The sequence below is a fragment of the Emys orbicularis genome, chromosome 2, assembly GCF_028017835.1.
Source record: "Emys orbicularis isolate rEmyOrb1 chromosome 2, rEmyOrb1.hap1, whole genome shotgun sequence".
Lineage (NCBI taxonomy): Eukaryota > Metazoa > Chordata > Testudines > Emydidae > Emys > Emys orbicularis.
This window is the reverse complement of record NC_088684.1, coordinates 77137437-77159752: the sequence shown is the minus strand read 5'-3', so window position 1 is coordinate 77159752 and position 22316 is coordinate 77137437. Positions and strand designations below refer to the sequence as shown.

At 38.3% G+C, this 22316-nt stretch overlaps 1 protein-coding gene across 1 annotated transcript in view; it reads right to left on the bottom strand.

Annotated features, from left to right (window-relative positions):
* Positions 1 to 22316, bottom strand: part of TRAPPC8 (trafficking protein particle complex subunit 8) — a 108703-nt gene that overhangs the window by 79009 nt on the left and 7378 nt on the right. Inside the window, exons 2-4 of the mRNA XM_065398689.1 lie at positions 17318 to 17512; positions 3855 to 3944; positions 952 to 1126 (exon numbers count right to left, since the gene is read on the bottom strand). Of these exons, the coding sequence (XP_065254761.1) occupies positions 952 to 1126; positions 3855 to 3944; positions 17318 to 17512 (460 nt within the window). The remainder of the gene's footprint in view (positions 1 to 951; positions 1127 to 3854; positions 3945 to 17317; positions 17513 to 22316) is intronic.

Sequence of the window (22316 nt, the reverse complement as noted above, 5' to 3'; positions counted from 1 at the left end):
CTATTTGGCAGTAACTGCTTATTCTCTACTAAGAAGGAGGTGGGAGAAAGGAAGGCAACAAGAAAAGTTAGAAGCTAGAGAAGAGATCAGAAAGGAAAGCGATATGACAGTAACAGACTAAAACAAGCAGAGGAGAAAAAAGTATCAAGGAAGGGATAAACTGATAGGATTAAGATAACAGTAGTCCTAATGATGGCATTTCTATTGACCTGTAGAAAAATTTAGGAGAAAACTACCAAATGTATTATAGTAACCCACTGGATTACCACATGAAACAATTTGTTTATGATAAAGCATTTAGGAATCCATAGCTGAAAAACAAGAGGACAGAGATGGGCTCATACCACCCTAACAATGGTAACGTCTCCTTATTTCCTAGCACCATTGTAGCCAACACCTTTAATCACTCTAAATTTGAGACACTGTTCTAACTAATTAGACATTTTTCTTTCTTAAACATGCTAGAAATAATATATAATAGGGTAAGTGGTATTAAAGTCTGAGATGCCCAAGATATTTACAGTATAATCTAGCAATCTACAAAGATTTTAATTTTTAAAGCTACCTTAATTGATGCTAACGTGTATATTGGGGGAGTGGTGATTTGTTTTTTCCAAACAAAAAAATTTTACACGTTGCAATACGAGATGCAGATGATTTTAAGATAATTCACTTTAGAAAGAAATTAAAGACACTAGATATTACCTACTTCATAAAACTGGAATTAGTTTTGTGTATTTCACATGCACATACAAAAAGAAGTTTGAGAGAAAATATTAAATAAGTAAATCTGCCTGGACCAGTCTCCATACTGGTTAATTATATTAAAATAGGCAACAATTTTTTTTACATGTGTGCACATGCACACGTTAATTTCCAGAGTCAGCATTTCAGCAAAACAAGCTTTTCTGAATGTTCAGTAAAATCACAAGGTAAAAGACAAAAACCCACCTTTGTTCCTCTCCTGCACTTACATCATGTAGCAATACATAATATTTGAGTGTGTTTGGTATAAACCATTTTGGATATGCATATTCACTGCTGTGCTGAATTCTATGCTGCTCTTGTGACAGCTTCAGAAATTGCTCCACAGGTTCAGGCTCACCAGAAGAAACTACAAGCATACCTGAATTCACATTAAGGATATGATCTTATCACAAATACCATCAATTCATGGTATCATAGCCTGCTTGCTTCACTACATTTAAGGTTACATCTATATTAATGGCTATATAATTATCCATTTTTGATTGCTGCAAAAGTGTATTTGCAGCAGAAATTTGGCCAAGCAATTTGAACAAGTGGATATTTATAACTTTAAAAAAAGTCAGCTGAATCAATGGTACATTATAATCCTGGATAATACGTATTCCTGCCATGAATGCAGGGAACTTGACTAGATGACTTCTCAAGGTCCCTTCCAGTTCTATGATTCTATAATTATAAACGGGGGGAGGGGAGGGGAGAATTGGTAGGAGCTTAATTTAAACTTGTCGAACTCGTGACTTTTTTGTAATGGCATCCAGGTGCCACTTATTAATATAACTATGTAAAGAAAATGACCTAATCACTGGTATTTTGGGGGAAAGAACCAGTTCACAAGTAAACCCAACAACAAGTGATTAAGGTGAACATGTGTTTGTCCACATGCATGACACAGTAATAACTGAACTATATTCCAAAGAAATACATAATTTGTCTTAGAGGTAGGAATGAGAAAGAAAGAGAGAAGCTTGGTTAGTTTTAAAAAAAGATTGCCCGAGAGAGCGTCCCAATGCTAGTCTTAGTAAACATGCCAAGGAATCCTGAATTATTTTTTAATAAAGTACCCTAAATTTAGTTGCCTAAACATATCATCTGATTTTCAGAAGTGCTGTATTTTAGGAGCCTAACTTTCTACTCTTAATTTTGAAAATATTTCCTTCAGTTTCCAATATTATTAATCCAGCATTACATTGGCAAATTCAAACAGAATATCTGAACTTTCAAGTTTAAACAAGGCCTACACATAACCATAAAGTCCAAGTTAAAGATAGGACACAATATTATCAATACCAATGCCGTCTATGTGGGGCTGTTTGAGAAAAAACAAGATTTTATTTGTGGCATTTTTAAAGAATCATGCAACATGTCTACAGCTTTGAACATAAGAACATAAGAAAGGCCGTACTGGGTCAGACCAAAGGTCCATCTAGCCCAGTATCTGTCTACCGACAGTGGCCAATGCCAGGTGCCCCAGAGGGAGTGAACCTAACAGGCAATGATCAAGTGATCTCTCTCCTGCCATCCATCTCCATCCTCTGACGAACAGAGGCTAGGGACACCATTCTTACCCATCCTGGCTAATAGCCATTTATGGACTTAGCCACCATGAATTTATCCAGTCCCCTTTTAAACATTGTTATAGTCCTAGCCTTCACAACCTCCTCAGGTAAGGAGTTCCACAAGTTGACTGTGCGCTGCGTGAAGAAGAACTTCTTGCCTTTTGTCACAGACACATACTAAAGAATAATTTCTACAGTAATTAAAACCTCTTTACTAGGACAGGTGCAGACTTTTTAAAACCACCTACAGACTTTTAAAAAGTGATATCAGAAATCATCATAGAATCCTCACTGTGCATCCTGTTAACTCCCATTCAAACCAAAAGTAAAGATGAAAAAGATTTTGGAGTTTATCCCATGAAGTATGAAATCTGTTTAATAGCTCAACATAAAATCAAACTGGACAGTGGGGTAATACCCTAAACTTTTGTAGCGTCTCAGTTCTATGAAGATATATTGGCAATCTTACTTAAAACATATAGCTTGGAGAAGGAAAGGAGTTACTAGATATTTGTAATAGTATGTCAAGAGGAAAGTTTAGTGCTTTACTAACTAGGTTAGTTGTATATGTATGTTAGTATTTGGAGGACATGAAAAAAGGTGTCATCCAGGAAGAGTACAAAACTTAGACAAAAGCCATCAACTTCACAATAAGCTAGACAAGAAAGTTGTTAGTTGCTGTAGTTCAGTTAACCTTCCAAGTGTTAAGTTACCTTATGCAGTACTGTCTTCCAGCTACAGAATGAAAATGGCCAGCATTGCTAGTTTTTACCGCTGCTGTTCAGAACCCTGTAAACAACAGTGATATGGACACAATCAGGTCAATATCACTGCTGCTGTTTACAAAACACATCAGTGTACTAGTTTTCACTGAGGAGAGAGACTCAAAACTAGAAACTGGATCAGGATAGAGTAACAGAGTCAAAACCCACTGTTGTAGCAGCAGGGAGCTCTGGAACTGGAAAAAACACAAAATAACCCAAAAAACACTTCTTGCCCTTACCAGCGTGAGGGACTTTTGGGGAGGGACTGTGGCTTCAGATACCTATCACCAGAATTTTGTATGACAATAGAATTGTGAAGCAGGACTCAGGGATAACTCCCCAATAGAAATCTCAGAACCCTCACCTTCCTCAGCTGTGGGGTGAGAAGAGCAGAGTGCATCTGAACTAGCCATTTCCACTTGAGAGTGGAACAGGACTTTCCCATCTTTTGTACTGTGAATAACAGATTTGATTATCTGGTTATATAGACCAAGAGCACTTATTTACAGTAATAATTTATAACTCCTACATAATGCAGGCATTGTCTTCCTTTAGCAAGTGTGTGTAATTATATGTGCTAGAGGGATTGAGGAAGAGGAATTTATACAGAAGTAAAAGCATAGCGGCAATATCAATAGCTTTAAAGTTACACTCAAAACCCCCAAATTCCTTATATACTATGTTTCTGTAATGAAGAGTCAGCTGTAACATTCTGCCTCATTTAATTTTAGAGAGCCATAGTCCATATTTAAGACTCAAAGGATACATGCGACATAGTGGTTTAGGAATTCATGATCTGATGCAGGCATGGACTGAAGAAAGCTCTCTCTGTAAGACTCAAACCATGGAGTAGTAGCTGAAAGATACAAACAAAGTTTATAAAAGTCTTAATGAGACTGGAAAATATACAGGAAGAATGAAATAACTTGGCAAATTCTAACAATTAATAGAGGCTAGATATGAATATGCAACTGTCCTCTTCTGATTTGTTTTTAAACCCTATTTAACTCTAGATCTCATTTAATTTATTGAAGAAGCAAAAATTAAGATTGCAGAGACTTTTTCCAGTTAGGTTGTCAACCTTAGAACAGGGGTCATGGGGCATTAAGGAAAAGTGGGTTTAATCTGCATCCTCACCACTTTTTTGAAGTATTTTTAAACATTAACATCTTCCATATTTTCGGGTCATGTGGACTCAGCCAAGACTACAATAACCCCTCTTCAGCATCACTTATAGTCAAGATTCTGATTCCCTTAGCACAAGTGGTCAGATGTGCCTAAATTAGAATGTAGTACATCTGCTATAGCCATCTTCCATATAATTGGAAACCAAACTGATTTTGGAATATATATATAGAGAGGGGAACTAGGATTACTGAATCCTTGTCTAAAGTCTTTTCAAATATTGTGACTGCAATTTAGGTATCCCTCAAAACTTCTACAAAGAGACAGCCTAGTTCACAGAGCATGGACCTGGAAGCCAAGAATTCTTGAATTCTAAATCTAGCTCTACCATTCACTGTGAGGTGTTGAACATGTCAATTAACCTCTTTGGTTCAGTTTCCCCATTTTACTGCAAGAATAATACTTGCTTGTCTCCCAGGAGTGGGGAGTAAATATTTCTCCAGGGCTGAAAATATGGAGCAGTATAGTGGTAATCTATTTCTGACATTATTACGCAGTACAATAAATTCTAAAAGGGAAACCAGAGCAAAGAAACAAAAGTTGCAATTTATAAGTCAGAAAAAAACAAAGCTGACCCAGGAATAAGGAAATACGTTGACAGTGAAAGATCATGAAAATAGAAAAATTGTTACATTTTAGTTAAGTTGGCTAGAACTGAGAAAAATCTCATTTCCAGCTACAGCTTCAAGTGTATGGTTCCAGTAATTTACAAAGTTTTGGAATACTCCCAATTTCACATATTAAGTAAGACTTTATACAAAGACAATGACACAAAGTGAATCCTTTAAAAAGTTTGAGAATTCAGTGTTTCTCAAACTTTTCCACCTCTCATAATCACACACAAATTTAGGGACTTTCCCCACTCATATCTAGGCATAGATGAAAGGATGGTTGCCACTTCCCCGGACTTTTTCACAAATCCCAGATTGAGAACTCATGCCTTATGTACAAAAAGAATAATCACGTTTATTTCCATGGAGATAGATTATTATCCTTGTTTAAATTCTAACAAATACCTACAAGTACTGTAGTAAAAAGGAATTTCCTACATTCCATAAATGAAAAGTTAAAAAGAACTAAAGAGTGATCTTCAATCAGATTATGTCAGAATACCAGATCAATTTTTCAAACAGTTATTAAATCTCAAACAAATTACCGATACTTTAATTGAGAACACTTTCTCTAAAGTGACTTGAACTCAAATATGAAAAAAGCCCATAGGAAACAAATCATACTTATTTTAGTGAACAGTGATTCAAAACAGGATAAATATTTTCTCTCATTGCCATGGGATGTTGTGATCACTTGAAATATAACTGGTTTCAAAAAAGACCTATAAAAGTTCACAGAGGATAGGTCCGTCAATGGCTATTGGCCAAGATGGTCAGAGGTGCAACCCCATGCTTGGGACAACTCTAAACCTCTGACTGCCAGAAGGGGAAGAGAGGGTGAATCATTCCAGTTGCCCTATTCTGTACCCTTCACCTGAAGCTCTGGTACTGGGCACTGTCAGAGACAGGATACTAGGCTAGATGGACCATTGGCCTGACCCAGTATGGCTGTTATGTTTTCTTTGTAAATATTACTAGTATTTCATAGAGAACATTATATTTGCCATAGAGGTGCACAGAGTATCTTATTTCCTCACAGTGAATAAATTATTCTGCAAGCTTCTTTCTCCCCACTTCCAGTAAGTATATGCTGAGATGTCCATGATCCATTAGCTTTTCCAGTGATATCAATATAGCTGAAGTTCTTTTCATAACTATGTTATGTCAGGAAACAGGATAGGAAAGAAGCTGGTAGTGAGGAACCGTCAAATGTTAAAGAGTCTCATTTAAATACAACACATGATGGCAAGCAACTCAATATTGACAAAAGGTACCAAGGGTTATATACTAATGCCAGAAGCCTAAATACTAAGATGGGTGAACTAGAGTGCTCGGCATTAAATGAGGATATTGATAGAAGCAGCATTGTGGAAACTTGGTGGAATGAGGAAAATCAACAGGGTGCGGTAATATCAAGGAACAAAATATAGAGGAATGACAGTACGTCTTGCTGGTGGGAGAGTTGCACCATATGCCAAGGAAATCAAAGTCAATTAAAATAAAAATCTTGAGAATTAAACTGTACCATAGAATCTCTATGAATAGAAATTCCATGCTTAAACAACCAACGTAGAGCAGTAAGAATATACTACCAACCTCCTGACCAGGACGGTGACGGTGACTGAAAAGCTTAGCAAGATTACAAAGGCTATAAAGACAGAAAAAGCTATTATAATGGAGGATTTCACCCTATCCTCATATTGACTGGGTATCTATCACCTCAGGAAGGAATGCAGAGATAAACTTCCTAGACACCATTAGTGACTGCTTCTTGGAGCAGCTAGTCCTGGAACCCAGAAAAGAAGAGGCAATTCTTAATTAAGTTCTAGGTGGGGCACAGGATCTGGTCCAAGAAGTGAATACAGCTGAACCACTCAGTATAGTCATCATAAGGTAATTAAATTTAACACTTAATATCAGGGGGAAAGATACCAAAGAAACCCACCACAGTGCATTTTATCTTCAAAAAAGGAACCAAACAAAAATGAGGAAGCTAGTTAAATGGAAATTAAAAGGAACAGTCACAAGGGCGAAATGCCTGCAAACTGCATGGGGACTATTTGAAAACAGCATAACAGAGGCTTAAACTAACCGTATACCCCAAATAAAAAACAGTAAGAACCAAAAAAAGTGCCACCGTGGTTGACCAGCAAAGTAAAAGAGGCAGTTAGAGGTCTCCTTTAGAAATTGGAAGTCAGATCCTAGTGATCAAAATAGTAAGCAGCATAAACTCTGCCAAGTCAAGTGTAAAACTATAATTAAGCAGGCCAAGAAAGAATTTGAAGAGCACCTAGCTAAAGACAAAAACTAACAGCAACTTAAAAAAAAACCACCACATCAGAAGCAGGAAAACTGCCGAGCAGTCAACTGGAGCCACTGGAAAAAAATCAAGATGTTAAAAGGAGCTCTTAAGAAAGACAAGACACTTGCAGAGATGCAAAGAATTCATTTAGCTTCGGTCTTCACTGTTGAGGATGTTGGAGAGATCCCCACACCCATGCATTCTTGTTAGCTGATAAATCTAAGGAACTGTCCCAGATTGAGGTGTCAATAGAGGAGGTGCTGGAACAAATTAATAAAACTAAACAGTAATAAGTCACCAGGACCAGATGGTATTTACCCAAGAGTTCAGAAGGAACTCAAATATGAAATTGAAGAACTACTAACTGTGGTATGTAACCACTCTCTTAAAATCAGCCTCTGTATCAGATAACTGGAGAATAGCTAATTTAACATCAAAAAGGCTCCCGAGGCAATCCTGGCAATTACAGGCCAGTAAGCCTAATTTCAGTACCAGGCAAATTGGTTGAAACTATAGGAAAGAAAAACAACAGATGCATAGATAAACATGATATGTGGGGGGTATCAAGCTTTTTGTAAAGAGAAATTATGTCTCACCAATCTATTTCTTTGAGGGTGTCAAAAAGCAGTGGAAAAGGGTGACCCAGTGGATATAATGTACTTGGACTTTCAGAAAGCCTTTGACAAGGTCCCTTACCAGAAGGTCTTAAGTAAACTAAGCAGTCATGCAATAAGTGGTAAGGTCATCTTATGGATCAATAACTGGTTAAAAGATAGGAAACAAAAGGGTAGGAATAAATAGTCAGTTTTGACAGTGGAGAAAAGTAAATAGCAGAATCCCCCAAGGATCTGTACTAGGACCAGTACGGTTCACCATATTCATAAATGATCTGGAAAAAGGGGCAAACAGTGAGGTGACAAAATTTGCAGAAAATACCAAATTATTCAAGATAGTTAAGTCCAAAGCTGACAGCAAAGATTTACAAAAGGATCACACTAAACTGGGTGCCTGGATAACACAATGGCAGACAAAATTCAACATTGATATGTGCAAAGTAATGCACATTGGAAAAAATAATCCCAACTATCCACACAAAATGATGGGGTCTAAATTAGCTGTTACCACTCAAGAAAGAGATCTTGGAGTCATCAGGAATAGATCTTTGAAAACATCCACTCAATGTGCATCAGCAGTCGAAAAAGCTAACAATGTTAGAAACCATTAGGAATGGGATCACTAAAACAGAAAATAATAATATGTCGCTACATAAATCCATGGCTCGCCCACACCTTGAATACTGCATGCAGTTCAACTCGCCCCATCTCAAAAAAAAGGTATATTAGAATTGTAAAAGATGCAGAGAAGAGCAACAAAAATGATTAGAGGTATGGAACATCTTCCATATGAGAGATTAAAGAGATTGGGACTGTTCATTTTTACAAAAGAGAACACTAAGGGAGCATATGATCGAGGTCCATAAAATCATGGATGGTATAGAGAAAGTGAATAGGGAAGTGTTATTGATTCTTTCACATTACACAAGAACTAAGGGTCATCCAACTATACTAATACGCAGCAGGGTTAAAAACAAACAAAGAAGTACTTCTTTCCACAACACAGTCCACCTGTGGAACTTTATGCCAGGGGATGATGTGAAGGCCAAGAGTATAACTGAGTTCAAAAAACAATTAGATAAATTCATGGAGGATAGGTCCATCAATGACTATTAGCCAAGATGGTCAGAGACGCAACCCCATGCTCTGGGTGTCCCTAAACCTCTGACTGCCAGAAGTCAGGATTGGATAACAGGATGGATCACTCGAAATTGCTTTGTTCTGTTCACTCCCCCCTGAAGCATCTGTACTGGCCACAGTCAGAAAACAGGATATTGGGCTAGATCTACCACTGGTCTGACCCAGTATGGTAATTCTTACGTTCTTAACAGAAATACATATGTAGTATCTCAGATTTTGATAATCTAAATGTGAATTTTTAAAAAGCAGATTGAGTGTTGCCCAGGTGCCTAGCAAACAAGACCATGCCTCTGTGCTTACATCTTGTTGTTAGTGTTTGCCACCACTGGTGAACAGGAGACCAGGAAGATCACTAGTGTATTCAGTATGCTAACAAACAATAAATTACTCTAGAATTACATTCTTTTAGCCAGCCTAGGTGGCCTTTTAAAAAAAATTTCAATTGTATTCATATCCTTCCAGCAATATACTTTTGGCACATCTATTAAAAATTAATGAAATTCCTGGAAGACCCAAGGCCACTGAGATAGTAAGACTAAAGCCCTGATCCTATAATTGACAGTGCATAGATGAACTGTTGTGCCCCCTCTAGTCAATAGGGATCTGCACAACATAGGTAGATTGCTATATGCAGTCAACTGCAGGATTGGGACCAAGCTCTGTAAAGATGTATGGTGCTGCAACTGGTTCAAGTTTTATCAGCTTCAAGGAAGAGTGATAATTTTGCAAGGCATTTGCCAAAGTTGGGTCAATAAAGGAATCCCAACTTAATTGCCAAGATGAATACAACTCTATTCTGACTTATGCACTTGATATTAGTTTCTCACAGTTTTACCAGAGGTGGCAGGAGCACAGAGATAAATACAGACTACATATGTAGCTCCATCCAAAGCTCTCATATGAATCAGTCAGAGAATCAAAAGGTTATCACGTTGACTAACCACCAGTCCTGATATATAGACCATTACTTATTGGGTAAAGAACCAAAAGAATTAGAAAGTTTTAATGAGGCTGCAGTATTGTCTCAATTTAATACAAAACCAGCTGAACTGTGGTTTTTTTCATCACTGGGGATAAAGGAAGATACGTATATTTCTATGGTAATTTGAGTTATATACAATTAAGTACAATATGTTCAGTGTACCTAGAATTCCTCCTTTACTTTCAAATGGCAGTGGAGTGAAGAATAGTCCTTCCATCATTATCCAGCTCCCAAAAAGTAACCCGTGTAATGTTATTGACAACACAGCCATATTCTACCTCCTTCTCTCTTCAACCCACCCACCCTCCTCCTTGGGGCCTGGAACGAAAGTGATAAGAAACTGTATATAATAAACAACTTGTAAAGCATTTTATCAACCTTTCAAATGAACATTATATTCACGTACCTTTATGCCACCTCAACCAATTAAGGTAGCTTTATTTTTAATTACAAAAAAACCTGTTAACATACTGTACTAATTTCAAGCTACTATGGTTTAGCCTGAAGTCTAACAATATGCCTTATACCTATTTGTTGTACATGTTAAACCGGGAACCTTCAAATTGTACCACAATGTAGAAAACTATGTACATGTAATTTAAGTAGCCATCTGTAATATACAGATTTCTTATTAAAATCTAGATATTTGCACACAGTTTATGGTTTGAGGAAAAACTGGTATATGAAGCCAGATAATATTTTAGATTTCACCTCAGGTTAAACATAGTTTGTTATTAAAAGAAAAGATGAGGAAACGCTGGTTCTTGCATGACTCGTTTCCTTTCCATACTTCGTATACACACACACACACACACACACACACACACACAGATAAATTCCACAATTCTAATATAGTTTTGTAGTATACAAACCAACTCAGGTATAAATAGACTTAAAGGACAAGAGTGTCTGTGTATCACATTTCATTTCAAATTGTACTTTGAGTTTCAAGAGCCTTCAGTTCTCAAGTACAGTGTAGCAGGTACTGGTGTCACAAGCATAATGGAAAGGGAAGACACTTGACAGCATCTCAGGCTATATCTACACTACAGGGGGGGGTCGATTTAAGATACGCAAATTCAGCTACGCTAATAGCGTAGCTGAATTCGACGTATCAGATCCGACTTACCCTGTTGTGAGGACAGCGGCAAAATTGACTGCCGCGGCTCCCAGTCGACGGCGCTTACTCCCACCTCCGCTGGTGGAGTAAGCGCGTCGATTCGGGGATCGATTGTCGCGTCCTGACGAAACGCGATAAGTCGATCCCCAAGAGATCGATTTCTACCCGCCGATTCAGGCGGGTAGTGTAGACCAGGCCTCAGATTAGGACACTGCCACTCATAACTGAATTCTCTCCCATTACCCCAGGAAACAGTGGACAAAGCAAGGATATTCCAGCTGTTTAATCACAATATACCGTATGCACTAATACACAAAGCGCTGAGCATCACAAAGCATTTACAAAGCCATGATAACTGGAGTAGTAAATACCACAAATCTCTCTCTAAAACCAAATACGGCAAGGAAGTTATTGATTTTTTTAAACTGATTTTATGTAGAACGCTAGCCATGGTTTTAGAAAAAACGGACATTGCATCTGTCTAGATGTACGCAATACTGCCCAGTGTTGCATTTAAAATGCAGCACCAACCCTGTCCAATCCTCACTACAGTGCATGAGGTTTAGAGTACCAGTAATAAGCACACCTGAAAATTTAATTAAGGTAGCAAATACTGCTCAACAGCAAACATTTTCCATATGGAAATAAGTCATTTACTTTCTATTAGAAGCCACAGAAATGAGAGGTTTCAGAGTAGCAGCCGTGTTAGTTTGTATCCGCAAAAAGAACAGGAGTACTTGTGGCACCTTAGAGACTAACAAATTTATTAGAGCATAAGCTTTCGTGGGCTACAACCCACTTCTTCGGATGCATATAGAGTGAAACATATATTGAGGAGATATATATACACACATACAGAGAGCATGAACAGGTGGGAGTTGTCTTACCAACTCTGAGAGGCCAATTAAGTAAGAGAAAAAAAACTTTTGAAGTGATAATCAAGATAGCTCAGTACAGACAGTTTGATAAGAAGCAAGTGTGAAAATACTTACAAGGGGAGATAGATTCAATGTTTGTAATGGCTCAGCCATTCCCAGTCTTTATTTAATCCTGAGTTGATTGTGTCTAGTTTGCATATCAATTCCAGCTCAGCAGTCTCTCGTTGGAGTCTGTTTTGTAGTCACCTCCTACAAGACAGGGCCAACAAAGAAAATAACAGAACACCACCAGCTGTCACCTTCAGCCCCCAACTAAAACCTCTCCAGCGCATCATCAGAGATCTACAACCTATCCTGAAAGATGATCCTTTACTCTCACAGATCTTGGGAGACAGACCTGTCCTCGCTTACAGACAACCCCCCAACCTAAAGCAAATACTCACCAGCAACCACACATCACTGAACAAAAACACTGACCCAGGAACCTATCCTTGTAACAAAGCCCGATGCCAACTCTGTCCACATATCTATTCAAGTGACATCATCATAGGGCCTAATCACATCAGCCATACCATCAGGGGCTCGTTCACCTGCACATCTACCAATGTGATATATGCCATCATGTGCCAGCAATGCCCCTCTGCCATGTACATTGGCCAAACCGGACAGTCTCTACGCAAAAGAATTAATGGACACAAATCTGACATCAGGAATCATAATACTCAAAAACCAGTGGGAGAACACTTTAAACTGTCTGGCCATTCTATGACAGACCTGCGGGTGGCTATCTTAAAACAGAAAAACTTCAAAAACAGACTCCAACGAGAGACTGCTGAGCTGGAATTGATATGCAAACTAGACACAATCAACTCAGGATTAAATAAAGACTGGGAATGGCTGAGCCATTACAAACATTGAATCTATCTCCCCTTGTAAGTATTTTCACACTTGCTTCTTATCAAACTGTCTGTACTGAGCTATCTTGATTATCACTTCAAAAGTTTTTTTTCTCTTACTTAATTGGCCTCTCAGAGTTGGTAAGACAACTCCCACCTGTTCATGCTCTCTGTATGTGTGTATATATATCTCCTCAATATATGTTTCACTCTATATGCATCCGAAGAAGTGGGTTGTAGCCCACAAAAGCTTATGCTCTAATAAATTTGTTAGTCTCTAAGGTGCCACAAGTACTCCTGTTCTTTTTACAGAAATGAGAGTTTAATTTATCCAAGTCTTACATACAGTTTGCTCATTGAGTAAAAGGAAAGTGCATATATCAAAAAGTACATATGCGTGATGTTCTGGCACATTCAGGAGAAGGCATTTAGCACCCTCTGAAAAGGAAACTTCAATAGCAAACCTGATTTTTTAAATTGCAGGTGTAACTTCATTGTGTACAATCTTTAAGCTAAATATTTAAGATCACAGATCTAGTTATTTTTATAGATTATAATGAAGGCAACGATTTTTTCATGGAGGTCACGGAATCCGTGACTTCCAGTGACCTCCATGAATTCAGCCATGTCAGCCAGGAGCTGCAGGGTCCCGGGGTAGCGGTCCCGCCCCCCGGAGCTCCCGGCCACCACAAGCGGTGTGGCCATAGCTCCTGGCCACCTTGGGCAGTGGGGCTCCCCCGCAGCTCCTGGCCACTGCATATGGTGGGGGCCCCCGGAGCTCCTGGCTACCGTGGGAGACCTGGGAGCCACCGCAGGGGTACCCCAAAGCTCTGAGCCACCGAGGGCAGCTGGGCCCCCAGAGTTCCGAGCCACCTTCAAAGCTCCCGGCCGGCGTGGATGGAGGGGGGTACCCTAGAGCTCCAAGCCCCCAAAGGCAGTGGGGGCCCCCAGAGCTTCGAAGGGAACCCCGCAGCTGCCCAACCTCTGCAGACTGTGTGGAGACCCTGCAGCTGGGCTCCCCATTTTGTCAGGGATATTTTTAGTAAGAGTCATGGACAGGTCACAGGCTTCCGTGAATTTTTCTTTATTGCCCGTGACCTGTCCATGACTTTTACTAAAAATATCCCTGACAAAACCTTAGCCTTAGTTATAACAGCATGTCATGTTATAAATTAGCAAACTAAGTAAAAGCCACCTCATTTCTTTGCAACAACAATTATTAACTGAGACAGAAGAGCTCTTATAAAGTTTTGTACTCTTGAGAATGAATCAAATCCACACAGAAAACTTCAATAGGATAAAGGAACTTTTACTGTAGATCAATATTAGTATTAAGGTTATAAAATGAGCAATACTACTATTCACATAGAATAATTGAGAAGAATAAAAGAGGGAAGTATTTTCATTTGAAATACTAGAACAATCTGACAATGTACAATTCCATGTGGCCAAACAAAGGGGGGGGGGGGGGAGGGACCAATTTTTGTGTATCAGAAATCTATCTGTTCACTCTGCACTTAGTTTGACCCTATGGAATGACCACAAATAATTCGTTAATTAGCAGCAAGAGTAGAAATACGGATAATAAAAGAAGAAAAATCATACAACCATCACCAACAATTTTTATTTTTGGGAAAAAATGAGGAATACACACATCTATGCCAAAGAAAGTGCTGAACAGCTACAGCAGGATGGTAAGGAAAGGTGGACGAGGCACACGGAAAAGGAATAGATAAAGGGCAATTTGGCAAACCCGCACCAATCACAAAAAAAAAATACCTGAATAAAACGTGGATGTATTCAGTTCCATCAGTGTGTCTTTCCAATTATTGTACCAAGGAACACTAGCTTTAACTGAGCGATCTGATAGAGAAAACATGATATTATTAAGCTAACCAGTGTCAGGTGCATATATACTATCTGCTCTTAGGTTTTGGTAATGTGAAAGAGTAAAGTACTGTACCACATCCGCCATCAGGGCCTGAAACAATTTGTCTCCTGAAAACTAAGTATTTCATACTACAAAAAAGTTAGACATTTCACCATATGCTATCAGAGATCTTCATTTCTTGTGCACCCCAAACTCCCATTGATTTCAATGGACATTGGGGTTTGCACGTGAAGAATCAGAACCATACATTAAAAGGATTAAACATTTCTATTTGTCAGTTTTTCCAGAGAGAGGAGACTATAACCTTAACCAGCTAATCCTTTGCCAAATTTCTCAGATTATGAAGACGACAGCTGTAACAGAAAAGGGATTAAGTAAGAGTAATGAACAGAACTAGTTACAAGTCAGCTGAATTGTATAATGCATCACAGTTCTCCAGGATAAAGTTTCTTAATTTTTAAGCTGTAATGCAGCTGATGGTCATTTCCTTGTTCTTTGCTATTAATAAAAAGAGTTTAAAAACACCACATAATTGAAATTTCATACCTTGTGGTAAACTGATAAAGAACAGTTTCATCTACTACAAATAAGAACAGTGACTTAATTAAAAAAAGAGGCTAAAGTACTTTATGGTTATCACACCAAAAATAGTTACTATGGCCATGATAAGTAGTTTCACAGGTTTGCAATTAAACTCACAGCAATATTAAAAAAAACAACATTCATATTACTTGTTGAGGGAGGAGGTTGTGGAACACCACTTTGAGTACTTTTCTTAACAGCTTTCAGCACAGAGATCAGGGAGTCTGTCATGCCCTAACACAATACGACAGAGTTACATTGGCCAGCAAGAGCAGATATATCCTGGCAGTATACTGCTAGTTCCCCAGAGTGCCCTAAAACAGAAGAGCACAAAAGCACAGAAAACTAATAAAATTCAGTTTAAAGATAGTATTCTAGGGGAGGCAGACTCATGCATCCAGAATATATGGCTCTCCCTATATATTGTCAGGGGGCTTCCTGACAAGGATGATTAGAAACAAGAAACCAAGTTTTGACAGGAAGCACAGAGGCAGGTCGGTGTGTGGGTGTGGGTGTGGGTCTTAGTTATGAAACAGGTATTCAAAATCGTTGATCACTGGACCCAGGTCACTATTTACAGCATTACAGGAAAACCAGATATTCCAATGTTGCATTCAAATATACACAGCCTGAAAACCTGCAGTGTTTGGAAGAAGATTATGGGAGACTTCCTCATGAATAATGCACTATGGTACATGCAAGATGGGAATTCCATATGTATCTAAATCTCCATATTTCTGAAGATTTTCACTATGTAAGGAAGACTTAAGCAACATCTTTCATAGGCAGCTAGAGACATGGAAACTGTGAAAGTGTCTCTACAAACTAATTGTTTCTGCAAGAAACTACCCCTGAACACTGAAATTTAAGAGATTAATCACCAACATTTCATGTCATGTTACAGGGTTTAGTTCTTTAAAACTGAAAGACACCCTACAATATTAATGCTGATTTTCAGATATTCTAAAGAAACACACCACAATAACAAGCAGATATCAGAAGCTATTAATGGCTCACTAAGGTCCTAAATCCAGCAAAGGACTTCAGTGTATGCTGAACTTTTTAAGCACACAAGTAGTTCAATAGGATATTCATACTAACATGCTTGCAGTTAAGCAAATGCTTTCCTGGATTATGGCCTTAACTTGGAGGAGTTCAGAATTGCCAATCACATCTCATGATATTTGGTATTTTCCTTAATGCTTCAGTTCCTGAAGTTTTGGGCAATGATATAAAAAGTTTAAACTTTCATTTAAAACTGTTTCTAACCATCAGAGCTGCAGCGAAGAATTTACACATGTCAATCTTAAAGGCTCAAAAACAAGAAGGCAAGCAAATATTCCCCCTGCTTCCCAAAGTTTATTTTTAAAATCATGATTTTAAGAGCTTGGGGTTGGCAATCTAGTGAGGATGAGTATAGAAAAAAAAGTTAGGTACAGCTTCAAAATATGACAGTACTATGGTGGCAGTGTTATGGACTTATTTTCACAGATTTAGATGCCCCACATCAAGTACACTATATGCTTACAATTACTCAGTAAAAAAATTAATTTTCTATAATACAACAGTGCATAATGCCTTCAATATTTGATTTCAGAATGTAGTTGGCAGCTTTATAAACTTGAAAGGTGTCAATAAAATCTGATGGAAGAGTATTTGCCCAAAATAATTGGAAGATTTTTTTTTTATATAGATAAAACTTTTCTTTGTCACCATTAACAATTCACAACGTAATTAATATATTAAATCTGATCAACAAGTGTTTTCTGCATTACATTAACATTTGGAATCAAGTTACATATGATGAAACAAGTTATTGAGTAAAAATTCTAATGTGTACTACCGAAGTACTTTAAATAAGCATCACAATATTAATAATTTAGCAGTAGTACTCAATCGTCAAGGAAACTGTATTAAGTAAAAATAAGCTACCACTGCAAATGTTTTGAAAATGTACAAAACTCCAATTTAAGACACAGTGGAAAAATATAAAAAAAAAAAATACACAGAATAAATCTTGTTACATACCACTAATGTTGAGATCATAATCTCCTGCAGTAATCACATTAGTTACTAATCCTTCAGCCGGTTGACTGACAGATACAACATCATTTAGAAGTTTCCGAATGCCTCCTGGCTGAGGTGAGTGGGTAATAATGTTGTTGACAGCAATTTTCAAGTTTTTAATTACGTGAAGCTGGTTGTTAGGATCTCTCATGTGAACTAAAAAAAAAAAAAAAAAAAAAAAGAAAATGATTTTCTTAAACTGAACATTTTGTTGCAACACTTGTATTTTAGTTCTGGATGTATCAACATTTCTTTGACAAAAGATATTCAAAATTTAAAGAGAACTTACATAACTAAAAAGATTGTTCTTGGGTTAAATTACAATTTTCTCCATGCCACCCTAGTTTCATGCTGGAATAAGGTAGTCCTTAATACCAAAGTATTAAATGAAAATATATAGGCTAGGACCCCAAGCCTTAAATGGACTTAGACCCGTGTCTGACTCTTTAGTTGGCTAAGTCCACCATTTAGGCACCATTGACACTTTCAAAGCCACTGTTCAGCTATTATCTAAATCCATAGATGCTTAAGCCCCCACCAGTCCGATACTAGCACTTATACCACCCCACAGTTAACAAGCCAAAACTCTGGTGGCCCCAAAGTTGGATTCTCAAACTAAACAATCTCAAAAGTGTGCTCTAAATATGCCTAACACTGTTGCCTGCCAGCCCCCACTTCAGGAAGCCCAGATGCAGGCCATCAATAGATGGAAAAGCAGCAGAGACCTGCACAAAAGACACGGGAGGGCACAGAAAAATGTAGAGCAAACACAAGAGTGGAATCAAGCATGAGTAGGAGACAGACATATGGTTTCAGCTGCAAGGATATGGAATACTGGATCAGTTGACCTGGCTTCGGTACCTAACTCTACGAGAGGGTTCACAGTTGAGGATCCCAAGTGGAAGGAGTTGCCTATCTCAGGCCCATCAGACAGGTGCACCAAGTCAGCCGCTCCTCAGCATTACTCCTGGCTAGCTCAAGAAGCTCCCCATTCAACTGTCCATCTTCTGAAAATCCCTTAATCAGGCACTGAGCTCTCCCCAGGCATTATATGGAAAAGATAGGCACTTTAGCTTCAAGCTAAAAATTCCACTTAGAAACAGGCCACCTAGGGGTTAGGTGTTGTATTTGACTGTTGCTCTGCTCGTCATTACATTTAAGGACCTGGATTCAGCCACCTCAATTCATTTTATTCCCACAACTCAAAGAAAACATTGGGCACGTGCATGTCAGTTGTAATGAGCGAGCACAATAGTTACACAGAAGCCAATAGTCAATAACCCAAGTTACAAAAGAATCCTCAATAAAAGCCAACCAAAAAGGCTCTGAGAGGCTTGTTATGGAGCTCTCAGAATTATTTCAGTGGAAGCTCTAATAGCAAGCCATCAGAGGTGACTATCCAGAGAGTTGTTTCACAAAACTAGTATTTTCACAAACCAGAACAAAATAATTCAGAGATAAGACTATCACACTTCTGTTGTTATGCCTACAAACTCTCACAGCCTCTAATTACTGTCTCCTGTTACATACCAGACATGCTGCAATACCTTGACAATAGGATAGACAATCAGCTTACCTTCAATGGCTGAAGATTAACTATGACAAAGTAATGTTCATTTTGAATGTCTTTATGAACTAATTAGATGTCTTTTAACCAAAGCCCAGAAACTTGGCTGTCTTAGCTGGATTTTAAAGAGAAGCATAGCAAACTCCCAAGAAGTTTCACTCAACGGTTTGTCAAAAATACTAAGATGACAAACTGCCAGTGTCAAAAATACCACCAACTATTTTTTAATCATGTAGTTTGATAAAGTCAGGATTTTTCTCAAATGATTCTTGACAGGAATAGATTTCTTATAAATGCTGTGACAAACCATGGCATATTCGTCAGTTTCCCATTAGTTTTTTTATTTAAAGCCAAGATCCATTATTTAACCAAAATTAAATTTTGACCATCAAAATTGCAACAGTAAAAATATATTAACATTAGATTTTTACATTGCTCCTTTGTAAAATATAGATTCTGTTCAATATCCAGTTTTAATTCCAACTTCCTATGCAGCTTTAACAAATGCATGGGCTATGGTTCTGAATCTAACAATTTTAGTTCTCAAATTGCACAAAACCTACTTCATAAATAAAATAAACCAAGTCATTTTTAAATCGCTTAAATTGTGTTCCCCTGAAAGATTTTGCATAGATGCAAAAAAGTCATTTTCAGATTTTTTTTTAATTTCCAAGAATCAAACATGGTTAAAAGCAAGATTTGTAAACTGGCAGTCAAAAACAATGTCTAAATGTCTTAATTAAAACCTTTCTGTGGGAGATTCTACTGTTGTAACTAGATTTCTTAAACAATTAAGAGAATCTAGGATGTTATGTGCTGCCTTAATCCCTAACAGAATAAGAAAAATGTCAAGAGCTCCCAGGAAATTTTGGTCATGGAATGACTTAGTAATAGGTCAGTTGACAACTGACAGAGAAATCAAAGGGGCTATATGTCAAAGAAAATAAGATAGTTACTGATTAGCAAGCCATTCCATGCTAAACTGACATACTACAAACAAGAGAATAGTTAATCAAAAAAGGTGTTAGACGTTAAAAGTCTATGTTCACTAGATAACTATCCTACTATTTAAAGAAAAAATGGGTAGAAGGGAAAGAAAGTTGTAGATAAATTTTAAGTGTCCACGTGAAAAAGTTACATTTTAAGCAATGTGGTTTATGAAAGCAGAAGTTCATGCTACCAGCACAGGTGGGTTTATGCTATCTTTTCCATGTGTGACAACTTGAGATTAAAGAGTCTCTTCCCATTAAAGCTAACCCCCCCTCACTTTAGGACAGCCAGAAAAGAAAAAAAAAAAGTTACTAGATGTGAACTAGAGTTCATCATGACCAAGAAGAATGGTTCTTGAACTCTTGTCTATTCTTAACTTGAGGCCATTAGCAACACTCAAATCCATTAAGACCGCAGAATGGAGAGGAGAGCCACTATATTATGCATTCACAGTAGGCACCATCTCAAGAAAGTGAACAAGAGTGAAGGTAATTGCCATCAATCCTATATTTACCAGTTTCAATTACAAGAGCTAGAATAGTGGTTCTCAAACTTTTGCACTGGTGACTCCTTTCATGTAGCAAGCCTCTCTGTGTGACCCCCCCCCTTATTTTAATTAAAACCACTTTGTACATATTTAACACCATTATAAATGCAGGAGGCGAGGCAAAGCACGGTTTGGGATGGAGGCTGACAGCTTGTGACCCCTCAAGTAATAACCTTATGACCCCCTAAGGGGTCCCAACCCCCAAAGCTAGAATATAGCTGTTACAATTCCCTCCCATCACCCCAAAGGCATTATCATATGCAGGAACTTCAAAAAACCTGCTGTGAAGAAAACATGGGGTTTTGTGTGTCATTTTTAAAAGCAAATAATTGTTCATGATTTTTCAGAATGCCTCACACAATCATCTTTAGTTGTCAAGTAGGACAGAGACAAGGACACATTCACCAGCACTCTGTACTCTACATTGGATCCAGCACTGGCTTGGAAGCCAATTTAAAGTTTGGCTCCTCAGTCCCTTCCATTAAACCCTAAATTGGCTGAGGCCTGGTAATCTCAGAGACCAGCTCTCTGAACCCTACTTTGGAGATGCAATCAACAGAAATAGGCTGATTGAACCTAGGGTATACATCATAGGACCCAAGTGCAGAGCTCTGTCTGTGGAATCATTGAGGAACTCACTCCCTAAAGCCAAGTCTTGGCATCTTAAGGACACATTGCATAGGAACACAGGAACTGCCACAAAGGATCAGATCTGTGGTCCATTTACCCCAGTATCCTGTCTCCAACAGCGGTCAGCATCAGATACTCCAAAAGACAGTGCAAGAACACTGGCAATAAGCAATACGTGGAGTAAGCTGCCCCCATGAAGGCCTTGCCCTAATCATTAAAGATTGGTTTAAACCATGAAACATTTTATATTCCTTCCCAAGTGTTCCCAAGTTAATGGACTGCCCCTGCACCACTTGGAGTCTGATCCTTCCAGTTATATGTTGATAATGGAAGACAGCTATTCTTCCTTTGTGGGCATTCCTTGAACAAGAAATTCCATGTTCAGAGTACAGTGCGCTACAATGCAAGTGCTTTAGAAATGTGACAATCCATTATATTTTCCACACTTAGTGAAGTTAATTTGGAGGAGGGGGAGCAGGCACAGGGGAGAAATGGGTATACAGTTATCAAAAGAGTCTTCCTCTTTTAGTTAGCTCAACTCTGTTCACGCCAGAACCAAAGTGTCTCCTTTAAGGAGAACTTGGCAAAATTCCCAGGAGTTGGAGAATATATACACAATGGCTGCACTTTAAACATTTCTTCTGTTTTCAAATGCAGTGTAGTTGTAGCCGTTTCTGTCCCAGGATATTAGAGGGATAAGGTAGGTGAGATAATATCTTTTCTTGGACCAACTTCTGTTGATGAGAGAGACAAGCTTTCAAGCTACACAGAGCTCTCTGTAATGCTGGGACTACCTTTCCCAGACTTGAAGAAGAGCTCTCTGTGGGGGGAGGGATAGCTCAGTGGTTTGAGCATTGGCCTGCTAAACCCAGGGTTGTGAGTTCAATCCTTGAGGGGGCCACTTGGGGATCTGGGGCAAAATCAGTACTTGGTCCTGCTAGTGAAGGCAGGGGGCTGGACTCGATGACCTTTCAAGGTCCCTTCCAGTTCTAGGAGATGGGATATCTCCATTTAAACAAGAAAAGATTATCTCACCCACCTTGTCTCGCCTGTTTTTAAAGGTATTATTAGTACCAGCAAAGCAACAGAATCTTTCAAAATGGAAGAAACTAAGTAACACCTTTTCGCTGGTCTCTTAGAACTTACAGTGCCATTTATCTAAACGATACACCTTCATTTGCTTTACAAAACAAGTCTGTGTTGATCATTACCAAAACACACAGAAA